At 42.0% G+C, this 11,802-nt stretch overlaps 2 protein-coding genes across 2 annotated transcripts; both read left to right on the top strand.

Moving 5' to 3' along the window:
- Nucleotides 1-8: 8 nt before the first annotated feature.
- Nucleotides 9-3,058, top strand: isoc2 (isochorismatase domain containing 2). Its single transcript, XM_004550724.4, has 7 exons — nt 9-147; nt 331-443; nt 807-931; nt 1,021-1,233; nt 1,801-1,871; nt 1,993-2,110; nt 2,922-3,058. Coding segments are annotated over exons 2-7 (594 nt in total). The 5' UTR covers nt 9-147; nt 331-442; the 3' UTR covers nt 2,988-3,058.
- A 129-nt stretch (nt 3,059-3,187) lies between these two features.
- foxj2 (forkhead box J2) lies at nt 3,188-8,830 on the top strand. The gene is made up of 10 exons (XM_004550726.3): nt 3,188-3,540; nt 3,854-4,219; nt 4,332-4,406; nt 4,506-4,598; nt 5,177-5,335; nt 5,424-5,925; nt 6,015-6,176; nt 6,269-6,370; nt 7,526-7,861; nt 8,179-8,830. Exons 2-10 carry the CDS (start codon nt 3,896-3,898, stop codon nt 8,289-8,291), a joined length of 1,866 nt encoding a protein of 621 aa, XP_004550783.3. The 5' UTR covers nt 3,188-3,540; nt 3,854-3,895; the 3' UTR covers nt 8,292-8,830.
- Nucleotides 8,831-11,802: the final 2,972 nt, after the last annotated feature.

An 11,802-nucleotide genomic window follows, 5' to 3' on the forward strand; every position in this document is an offset into this window, starting at 1 on the left:
AGCACCGGCGGCTATTGGCGCAAAAGAAGCGTCAATCTCTACAGCTCGCAATACTATTGGTCAATAATCGCTCCCAGGAAGGCAGCGCCTGTCAAAGAAAGGCTGAAGCCGAAGTTGAACTCCGTGGTCTTCTTAGCTTCGTGCTAGGTTAGTTTTTATTTTTTACATCCGACTATAGATGCTAATATATTAACTCTTTAATAACAAATATACTTATTTATTATTAGTTAATATGATTACATATACGCAATTTTGTCTGCAATATTAAATTCGGTCGTTCTTTTTTCTATTACAAGTAAGACATGTAAATATTTTATTTGGTTTACACAGGCGACGTCACATGGGAAATAATACTTTAACCTGACAGTTAAAGTTTCTGCAGTCCCCTTCAGCCTGTTACCCACTACTCTCTACCTCACCTCTGGACTATTAAAGCAACAAGAGTAAGTGACATTTCTTATGCTTTAATTCGCTAAAACGAGCCATGATCTTAGCAAATTCCTTTGAGTCTAGCTGTTTTTGAGTTGTCACTGGTGCCTTTGTTATCAAAACAGTGCAATATCAAAGAAGGAAATAATGTCCTACAAGGAAGAAAACGCACCATTTTAGACTCATGCTGACAGGTTAGCTAGAGTCTACGATTGTCCAAATAATGGTTAAAGACTGCAACAAGCAGCTGTGCTACAGTTGTAAGCTATAAAACTTATAAAGTTTCACCTTTACAAATTTTACTTCAAATCTCTCTGATGATAGTACAAGATGGTATTAAATCTACCTGAATGCCTTCTGTGACCTTGCTCTTGTAGTGGCAAACATTGGCAGGCTCTCCACCAAGGATGCAGTGCTTTTCCTGTGCGATATGCAGGAGAAGTTCAGACCCAACATCTTCCAGTTCACCAACATTGTCAGCAATGCAGCCAGACTGCTCCAGGTTGGTTCTCCTCATCAGCACAGTTGTCGAGGATGAATAATTTGGAGAGTCTGAATCAAATTTGCCAGGTTTCTCCTCTTCTCTGACAGGCCAGTCGTATCCTGGGCATCCCCCCCATTTTGACAGAGCAATATCCTAAAGGTCTTGGGCCCACAGTACCAGAGCTGGGAGCTGAGGACCTAAAGGCCCATGCTAAAACTTCATTCACCATGATGATAGAGGAGGTGCAGAAGGAGCTGGAGGCCCTGGGGAACCCCAAACAAGCCATACTGTGTGGAATAGAGGCTCACGCCTGTATCGCTGTAAGACACAAATGGGATTCAGCATCTGCGCCGTTAAAACGAAACAAAATCTTTCCATTGACTTGGGTATTTTGAATAGAGTGACATTCAGTATCTGTTATTCTGAGCATACAATTATTCAATGAGGCACCAACTCTTTCATATTTTTCAAATGTATATTTTATATGCGAAGCATAGTTGTAGTTATCAGGAGACAATTATATGGAGACGTTAGTCTTCAACTGGATTCTCTAACATGCACAAACAATGCATGTCACATCAGTATGTGTCTTATCAGTTGTTCCACAAAAGAAGCAACAAGCAGTTTATCTGTGACCTGCAGAAATGACATAAATATAATAATTTAAGGTGCACTTGGATGCATGCAAGATATTGTATCTTTATAATGTCGGCTAAGTGTTAAGTTTTAATCACAAAAACAGAGTGGTGGAGGTAATGATGTTAGGTGATTATTAATTTATTACACTGTCATTAAGTAACATAAATATGTAATTTTGTAACTGTGTTTGACTGAGTTTGCAGTTTTAGTTGACAAATAGAAAACTTTCCTCCTTGTCTTTTGCTCAGTGCACAGCTTTTGATCTGCTCGAGAAGGGGATAGAGGTTCATATTGTAGCTGACGCCGTGTCATCCAGAAGGTATCGGTGTATTTGAACAGTATTTTTTCATTGCAGTAAGAGATGTCACACACACGGAATGAGTGTGCCTTGGGGAAGTTACATGTGCACTTTACTATAACGTTTTCACTTCCCTCCTCAGCCAAACGGATCGTTTGTTTGCTCTGTCACGACTGAAACAGAGCGGAGCATACCTCACCACCACAGAGGCTGTTCTGCTGCAGCTGGTTCAAGATGCCAAACACCCCAACTTCAAGGAGGTACCTGCTACAGATGCTTCCTGTCGCCCTCCTGACTCAGTATTGTTTAGCTTAGTTTATTCAGTCAATACATATTAGATTCCATAAACAGTTGGTGGTCAATGTACAAAACAGACACTGAACAGGCTTAACCCCCTAAAGAAAACCAAACAAAAAAATGAGCAAAATACACATTTCTGTGTTTATATCATCATTATTAAAGTAATTACACAATAACTACAATATTAACACAAATTCCTTTAATGTTTTTTTTAATCCTTTTCTTTGGTGAGAAAAAAGAAATACACTTCAATCTGTTGCCAGTAAACCTAATTAGTTGCAAAATGTTCCTCCAGCTGTTTTAATTCCAACCCTTTGTTTTCCCTCATCCCAGCTTTTTGGAGACAGTTTGCTATCATCAAATTCAAAATTACTTTATTCTTTTCTTGCAGTGATACAGCATGTCAGTTTAAATGTTTGATGATGTCTATGCTCAGACATGCATAAGATAATGTTTTGGCATTCAGGGGCTGAATAAAAAAAAAAAAAGGGAAAATTCAAACAGAGCTAAACATTAAAGTCACACAAAACAGACAAAAACACAAACAAAAACCAGGTGCAACAGAAATGGCCCATGCACGCTCTCCCCCACTCTCTCACACACACAAACACACACACAATAAGCTGTTGTGAGTGGTAATAATTTGCGACTTATCCCCACTGACCTTTTGTTGTAAAGGGTGCAGCAATCAGACACCTGTTTTTGTGCGTGTGAACATGCCAAAATTTATACGATTACATGGCTAACCCACGTCGTAAACTGTGTTGACAGATTCAGAAGCTTCTGGCGCATCCGTCTCCTGACACCGGCCTCCTTGCTTTCTTCAGCGCTCTGTAAAGAGACCCATGTCCTACCATTGTGTCCCACTGTAAAGAGCTGTACCAATAAAGTGATGCTGCTACTTTAAATCTGCTCTGTGTGTGTTTGTGTATATGAATCAGACCCTTGTACCTTGCATAACAGCTTGGACTTGTCTTAGTGGAAAATTCAGGTGCATTATCTGTAACCAGAACCTGACAGGCAGAGAAAAGGCTGGTGAAAGAGTAAAGAGGTGGAACCAGCTCCCAGAGGCGGTGCATAGAGTGATATCACGCAGGAGGAGGAGTGAGTGACGTAATTCTGGTAAACCAGAAAGGGAGGGGAAGCAAAGAGAGGGAGGGAGAGCGAAAAAGGAAGCTGTCGGATAAGTTTTTTGTGTGTATATTTCTCCAAAGTTACACAAACTTTCACTAGCCGAAGGTATGACTGCAGCCCTGCGGGGACCGACATGCTGAGGACAGAGACCTGAAGGAGAGGACGTACAGCAGTTTGTTAGCAGCTGTGCACAGCTGATGACAACATAAGCCATTAACACTTCTGAAGGCCTTGGGCCTCGAGTGACCATACAGAGGTAAGTAAGTCATTCTTCCTTCTCAGAAAACAACACAAGTAGTTGGAATTGGCAAACATATGTACCTATAGTCATGCTATGGCTTTGCTGGTGAGTGGAAAGTTTCCCGAGCAGCACAAAGTGTCTTCTGTCTGAACTTACTGGTGTGTAATAGACGCTAGTTGGGAAGTACAGGAACAGGACTGCTGACACAGTTACAGGCAGAGGGAAATCCTCTGTGGGAGTGCTCAGTGTTTTGACTGCCTACTATATTCAGAGTAAGCAAAATGTAAAAAGACTTGTTGATCCAGTACTTTCTCTTCTGATCCTTCAGAGCCTGGACTGAGAAAAAAACAAAACAAACTAAAACTGAAAAATGTCCTCTGACTTGGACTCCAGTCTTACCAGTATTGACTGGTTGCCCCAGCTGGGAATCAGCAGCCTGCGCTCTGGGAAAGAGAGAGGAGGAGGAGGGGAGAAGGAGAAGAAAAAAGACAGAGGGAGGGAGAAAGGAGACTTTCTACCCTCAGTGCCGGACCCCTCCCCTTCTAACTGTAAAGGGAAACCCCCTCACAGCTATGCTACTCTAATCGCCATGGCAATAGCCGCTGCACCTGAGAGGAAACTGAGTTTAAATGACATTTACACCTGGATCAGTGACACTTTCCCCTACTACAGCCGGGCGGGCCGCGGATGGAAAGTAAGCTACAACATATTATCAGTGTGGGCGAGCAGTAATAATATGTCACTAAAGTGTAGTCAGTGTAACATCTGCTTTACTGGACATTCCTGACACATGTCATTCCCAACAGAATTCCATTCGACACAATCTGTCCCTTAATAAATGCTTCAGGAAAGTTCCTCGACCGCAGAACGACCCTGGCAAGGTGAGTTACTTCTACCTACTGTTGGAGTTTTCATCATTTGAGATTGATGACTGTTTAAAAAAAAGAGCATGAGTTCACAAACCTGTGGTGTCTTTCCAGGGTTCCTATTGGACAATGGATGGACCTTCAGACGGACATCAAGTGAGGGCACCTAAACGTTCCTATCCTGAAGAGGACGAGGAGAGAGAGGATGTATGTTTTTGGTTTTCGGGGTGTTTTTTTGTGACAAACCTTTATTCTCCACCTGTCAAATACATAGAGGTTTAATGAGACCACATAAAGTGCAAACACAGATGTAAATTATAGCCCATTAACGCTTAAAACTCTTAACCAAACCTCAAGCATGTGGCAGATTATTAAAACCGCCACATTTTTCTAATTATGCCATTATTTGCAATGTGTGAGAACATTAAGATGGACTAAGATATCAGTTTTGGTATGGCTACGTCCTATGAAAAGAAGTGTACCAATGTGCTTCCCCGGGTCTTTAAAAGTTCAGCTTCCGGGCCCCTCCCCAGTGGAGCCAACTCCCAGTTTGGATTTAGGAGACAAACAGCATCTCTAGTTTTAAGATTAGACTGAGCAAACTTTCTTTTTTGACAAAAGCTGAGAGCCAAAAGGGAGTTGGTTTCTTTTTTTGAAAGGAGGTAATTTCTGGCTGTAGTGGAGGTGCTCAGTCTTATTTAACATTTAATATATATATTAGCCTGCAGGATATTGACAACTTTTTTTTTGTTGCTGTTGAAAGTATTTATGCTGTGCTGTTACAGGTTCCTCAACTGCAGGAACTAAAAGCAGAGACGGGGCTCTCTCCTCGTCAGCCTCAATCAGCTTCACACACAGACCAACAGCTCTTTAACTCAGAGTCACTTGGAGGCATCCAGCAGCAGTCACCACAGTCTGCCTCCCTCTCTCCTCCCCCATGCAAAGTACAGTCACTTTCTCACTCCTTTTATAAGGTTTACTTTAATTAAACAACACCTTGCTCTTCATAACACCTTATTCTTATCTTTACAGCAACCATCTCCCTACATGCCCACCTCTGTCTCCAGTCTCCCTGTCCCTCATCCATCCGTCTCGCCATCAGCGGTGCTCCCACCTGCAGCCCCTATGTCATCCATCACTTCTTTCCCACCTTCTCACCCACCTGGCCCCACTTTCTCCATCCCCCCTGCTTCTGCTACACCTCTGGCTCCTGCCAACATGTCTACAGCGTCTCCAGCTGCTCCCTCCTTCTCTGACGCTGCGCTGTCTTTTCCTGTGACTTCAGACCCTGTGTCTGTTCCCGCTTTCTCCTGCGCGCCTGATCCGACAGCTGTTCCCATTTGCATCGTCTCGGGACCCAATCACTCATCCGAACTGACTGTCCCATCATCAGCCGTCGCCCCTCCCGTCGTTTCAGTAAACCCCCCTACTGATCCCTTGCTGCGTTTCACCTTTGACGAGCTCAACTTACCTGATCTGTATGCGTCTTTCAAGTCTCTGTTCAGGACAGTGCGCGAGAGGGGAGGCTCGCAGTGTAAGTGGCATGTGTGTATCTGTGTTTTGACTCTGTACAGTTTAGATTCTGCATAGATGGATTGAAGGAATTGTCTCTTTTCTTTCCAGCGGATATAGTTCCCCTGGTGATCCCAAATAATGACATTACCCCACTTCACACTCCAACTCTGCTACCCATGTCCCCCCATCCTGCAACCGCACAAATTGCACCACCTGCATTGGCTGCACCAGCTGCACATCCTGCCGACACTGAGCGCATTTCACAATTAAGTAAGTCTCATGCGACTTTCTCAAACCAGAAATGCATAAACTGTATAAAAGTTCAATGCTTCTAAAGTTGCCTTCTTGCCTTCCACTTGTAGCGGTGCCAGCTGACTGGTTCAGTAACCCAGATTCTCTGAAGGAGAGTTTCCGCATTGCCAGCAACTTAGACTGGGCAAACATAGACCTCACTGGTCACCCAGGTCTGTTTTGTTCTTGTTTAAATGGGCACATTAATCAATCATCAGGGTTCATAGATCTGTGGAGTTTAGAGTCGTGAGGACATGGGTAAAAATGTTCAATCAGCCAGTTAATAGAGTGATTGGAATTCAGTCATTTTGATCATTAATTCATCATTTAATTTAATCATTATTATTATTATTATTTATTTAGTCTTTTCTGGTTTCACCTTTATCTTTGTCACATGTAACACTGAAGTATTTAGTTTTGTATTTTGGAGTGATGGCTACATAAAGCGAGCAGTTAGAAGATTTCACAGCAGGCCTGTAAAAAGGAGATTAGGCAATTTTTCAGAAATGATCAGCTGATTAGTAAAAGTAATTATTGTCCTAGATTACAGTCCTCTTTCACTGCGACCATTTACATGAAATAGTGGTTAAACACAGACATGTTTCAGTGCTACGTACATTGGCAGGAAAACAAAAGATTGCAAAGAGTCCTCTGAAAAACCATGCACACATTTACAACTTCCATAGGATAAATATCATCCCTACACTTTTAATCAAATACACTTGATTAACTGATCCTAATCAAACATTCAGTCAATCTCACAAACTTCCAAGAAGTGGATGTCCCAGCAAATCCCCCCCCCCCCCAGGTGCAAGACTCAAGAACTCTGAGAACTACATCTCAGGCTCTACTGGCCTCAGGATGTTAAATGTTAAAGTTCACGGCTGTAAAATCTGAAAAACACTGAACAAGTATGGCTTGTTTAGAAGAGCTGCCAGGAGAAAGAGTCTTCCCTCTAAAAAGAACATGACAACTCAGCTTATGAATGAAGAACCAAGGTTCAGTCAGACTTCAACCTGACTGAAAGGCTGTTTCATGTTAAATGGCTGCTGTGAAAAATGGCTGTCTGCAGACTGTGTGCAAGTTATTATTAAGCCAAGAAACAAGAGTTGTCGTAGCTATATTCCTCCAGTGTTTTTATTGTCATTTGGGCGGCCTGACTCTTTAGAAGTTAGACAAGCACATCATGCACACTAAACAATCAATCCAATCCATTGAAAGCTTTTCTGTATTTTGTAAAGAAAGGCCTGTGATGTTTCATATTGTTCTTAAAAAGCCACAGACTGGACCTTCGTGCTCTGATCTGCTGTTTCATTTTATATTTGCAGACCTTGTTCAGAGCATGAGACAGGCAGAGCTCTGCGACTGGGCTCTGGACCCGGCGGTCTTCACTTCCCTCTGCGACTCTCTGAACCGCTTCTTCACTCAGAAAGGCATGATCACCCCTGGGAATAACTCCCCTGTAGCCCCTGGTGCCCCTCAACCCTTACCAGCCTTTAACTTCAACCCACCCCCTACCCTCTCCAGCCTCACTCAGCCCTCACCCCTTCCCTACTCTTCAATAGCTCCCCCTGCCAATGGTGCACAACCACCGCGGCGGGCTCTGCCCATGCAGGGACCAGGTCTTCAGAGACCACAGCTAACACAGCCTGCAAGCACAGCCGGTGAGACCTGGACTTAAAAACATATTTTCTTCTTTACTTTTATGAAATAAGACAGGATGGGTTCATATTTTCCCCAAGCCTGTTTTAGAATAATCTTCCAGATCAGTGACATGTTTCTGCTATGAGAGCTATTTATGGAAACACTGAATTAAAAACAGTTTTTCTCCTAAGATTGAACAGAAATTGTTATAAATCTGGACAGCAGGTTTTGTCTGTTTAAAAGAAGTTGTTTAGATAGAAAAATATGATTTGACATTCTCTCACTTCCTTCTTGTTATATACTCAGTCCATGTGTCCTCTTTTTTTTTCCTTCTCAGCTGGGATTCATCCTCAGCCGATGACGCCACGACAGCGTCCCCCACTAAAGAATCTGCACAGCAACAGTGAGGAGATCCAGGACGACTTTGACTGGGACTCTCTGATTGTTTGACCCTCTCGCTCTGTGTGGAAACCCCAAAATGTTTTTGAGAAAATACTCTACTCTTTGCAGAAGCTGTCTCACTCTGTTGTACATGTTTAAAGCTTCTCTGACAGCAAGTATGGGATCGAGTTTGTCACATATGACTGAATGCCCCCCGAGGTTCAAATAGTTATTTTTTCAATATTACTCAAATTCATATGCTGTAATACTGTTTGTTTAGCATATCCTATGTAGGTAGTTGGGAGGCTGGTGTCTATTGGATTGTAAAACACAGAACTGTGTAAAGGTCTTGAGCCTCACCTCATCTTTTTATGTTTTTCTTCCAAGGAGCCAGGCTTTTGTAAAAGTGCTCCTGAGCAGTAGTTCTCCAAGATTTCTGAAGGTCTTTCAGAGCTTTTCTTTGGACATTGGCTGCTTTTTTTTTGTTTTTGATAACTCGTTTTCAGCCAAGTCCTTGTACCTGACCATTTTCAGAGGAATGTTTATTTTGTTTTTGGTTTAGCTACTTAACACTGACCTTTAAATCATTAAAAAGACACCAAACTCAAGGGATGAACCAGTGTTGCCTACACATAACTTATAAAGAACTCAATTTAAGTTGCATCTTTAGGCTCTTTGTTACTTGCTGCCTGTCACAGATAGGGATGGGTATCGTTTAGGTTTTATCCGATACCAGTGCCAAACCGGTACTTTTGAAACAGTGCCGGTGCTTAAACGGTGCTCAAACCGGTGCTTAAAGAATGGAGAACACAAAATTGGTCCGAAAACCTCTCATGTTCAGCTGTTTTTTTGTAAAAAGATATCAATGTTAGCCTTTTCTACAGCTATGGGGCCTATATGCTATCACTCTTGGTTGGAAGCAGTGCTTAAACAATGGAAAAAACACAAACTTTGTCCAAAACCTCTCATGTTTAGCTGTTTTCCACTTTTTCTTTGGTTATTTTAGCCTTTTTGGCCAGGGTGAAGGGAGTATCTGCCAGAGGTGTGGACTCGAGTCACATGACTTGGACTCGAGTCAGACTCAAGTCATTAATTTTATGACTTTAGACTTGACTTGAAAAAATGTTCTAAGACTTGTGACTTGACTTGGACTTTTACACCAATGACTTGGGACTTGAATTGGACTTGAACCGGTTTACTTGAAAAGACTTGATATTTTACCCCAAATATAAAATTTAACATGCATATTATATAGAGATTGAAAATGTGACGTCATTCACGGATAGAACCGCAAAGGATTCTGGGAACTCGTGGCAAGCGGTACTAGCGCACGCAGGCTTTCAATTAAAATCAGTTATACAGCGATAAAAAGAAACACAAAAATGTCAAGAAGCTGTTGTATTATTAACTGCAATAGCCGGTCGCATGACAGCCACGGGAAGCCGACGGGTAAAGAGATCGGTTGTTATCGGATTATGTCGTTGAAGAGAAATTGTTCGAGCCATGTTTCCGAAGTAACAAAGAGGCGACTGGATTGCAGCCATTCAAAGACAAAATATAACGTCCCAGAACCCTCCAGCTCACATGTTAGTCTGCTCCAAGCATTTACACAAACGTCAGTCTGCTGTTGTAGTTAATACGTCATTTTTCTTAACATAATTGGTGATATAGGTTACAAGCAAGTCTGGCGCTGAACAGAAATGGTCGCGCTATGCTCCTTTGTTTATTGTGCATAAATAGTGAATTGTCCTGACACAATATTGCGTTTCGCTTCTGTTATTATGGTACATTGACAAAAACATATACTTTTATTCACAGGATAAAACAGTTGTTTTGTATCACTAATTGCACAGTAGGATTACAGCATACAATATTATTGTCACTGCTACATTTCTGTGATGCTACCAAAAATTATTTCCACTGCTAATTAATTACCATTGAGCTCAAAGGTCCTATTAATAAACGGTTAACGAATGTGTATTTATGACGACGATTTGTGAGACTGGTAAACTTATGATACGTACGATGGTCTTTACTTTCCCATCCGTCGGTAAACTGTACCTGGGCTTGTTGCAGTGACCGGAAGTTGCTAAACTTCATGAGTGTATGCACTCACTCCAAGAAGCGTATGATTATAAATATGCATATAAATATGCTAAGATGAGATAGCTGACTTCATCTAACTTGCAAATGTTGTCCAGGCTACGTTGGTGATGCAGTTTTTTTTAATGTGTATGATATTTTTGTCATGTGATTTTAAAGCTGGTCCTACAAGCGCATCCAAAAATAACATGCAGCTTATCTCAGAACTGTCGGTGAAAATTATTCTTGGAGCTAGGTTTAATTGAGCTGCATTTTAAAGAGGTGCAATTTCACAATTTGTGTATATTTTCTAAGTTCACTATTTTGTCATGTGTTGAGAAAAACACAGATTTAAAAATTACATGGTCTAATATTTACATTTAGCATAAAACTGCAACATGCTTTTTTTCGTTTTTTTTTAAAGACTCGAAATGACTTGAAATTCAAAATTTCAGACTTGTGACTTTACTTGGACTTTTACACCAGTGACTTGAGACTCGACTCTGACTTGCCTGACATTACTTGAGACTTGACTTGAGACTTGAGGATAAAGACTTGAGACTTACTTGAGACTTGCAAAACAATGACTTGGTCCCACCTCTGGTATCTGCCATCAAAAAAGAGGACAGCCGCATGTAGCTATGATGATGTTTGCTAGTTCACCTTACATGCATTAATGTAATAACGTGGTTAACCTACTCAGCGTAAATTACACACGAACAACATTAAGCTACTCACGCAGAGAAGAACGGCTGCTGCTGCATCATCATCCGTCATCATTTCTGCTACACTGGCAGGGCTAGGGGCCAGGACTCTCCTCTTCGGGTTTTTGGGGGATGTTGCTAACTCCGGGTCCGATAACAGGCACCACACCCGCAGTAGATGTGCTCGGTGTGAGGTCTGGCAGCAAGCTATCAAATACGGCACATTTCTCGGCTTTTAAAAAAAACGCTATGCGTCGCCAGGTGTCTCATCAGATTTGAGGTGTTACCTCCTTTGACAGTATCACAGTATCAGCTTAAAGCACTTGTTGCAGGCTGCTGAGTTTGCATCTTTTGCTGTGAAGTACAGCCAGACTTTTGACCGCTTCGCCTTGGGCATTTTTAATCTGTAGCTCTGCTCTAAAATAACGTACGTACCTGGGCCCGCCTACTATCCTTGACATCTCAGGGGGGGAAAAAGCACCGAAATGTGCGCTGCTTTTCGGTCTGGTTACTACTAGTACCGTTTATGTCAGAACTGGTGCCATCATGGCACCGAATACCGGTACCCATCCCTAGTCACAGAGCTATTTTACTACTTGGCATGGTGTGTTCTTAAAGAAATCTGAGGAAACTGGACAAAAGAAAGAAGTAGCAAGCCTAAAAAATGGTGGATGATGGATGGTATCTGAAAAGTCATATCCTTAAAAAGCAGGCGGAAATCCAGCAAAGACCTGACACAGAGATACATGACTTCAGCTGATCCATCCAAGAATAGGGATGGGTATGGTTTAGGT

The sequence above is a fragment of the Maylandia zebra genome, linkage group LG11 (assembly GCF_041146795.1).
Source record: "Maylandia zebra isolate NMK-2024a linkage group LG11, Mzebra_GT3a, whole genome shotgun sequence".
Lineage (NCBI taxonomy): Eukaryota > Metazoa > Chordata > Actinopteri > Cichliformes > Cichlidae > Maylandia > Maylandia zebra.

Bases quoted from the DNA above. Each gene is read 5' to 3' on its own strand.
- isoc2 (XM_004550724.4), top strand. The intron at 1,872-1,992 runs GTATCGGTGTAT...TTCCCTCCTCAG, and splicing joins GACGCCGTGTCATCCAGAAG to CCAAACGGATCGTTTGTTTG. The intron at 2,111-2,921 runs GTACCTGCTACA...CTGTGTTGACAG, and splicing joins AACACCCCAACTTCAAGGAG to ATTCAGAAGCTTCTGGCGCA.
- foxj2 (XM_004550726.3), top strand. From the start codon at position 3,896: ATGTCCTCTGACTTGGACTCCAGTCTTACCAGTATTGACTGGTTGCCC. The intron at 4,220-4,331 runs GTAAGCTACAAC...CATTCCCAACAG, and splicing joins GGGCGGGCCGCGGATGGAAA to AATTCCATTCGACACAATCT. The intron at 7,862-8,178 runs GTGAGACCTGGA...TTTCCTTCTCAG, and splicing joins ACAGCCTGCAAGCACAGCCG to CTGGGATTCATCCTCAGCCG.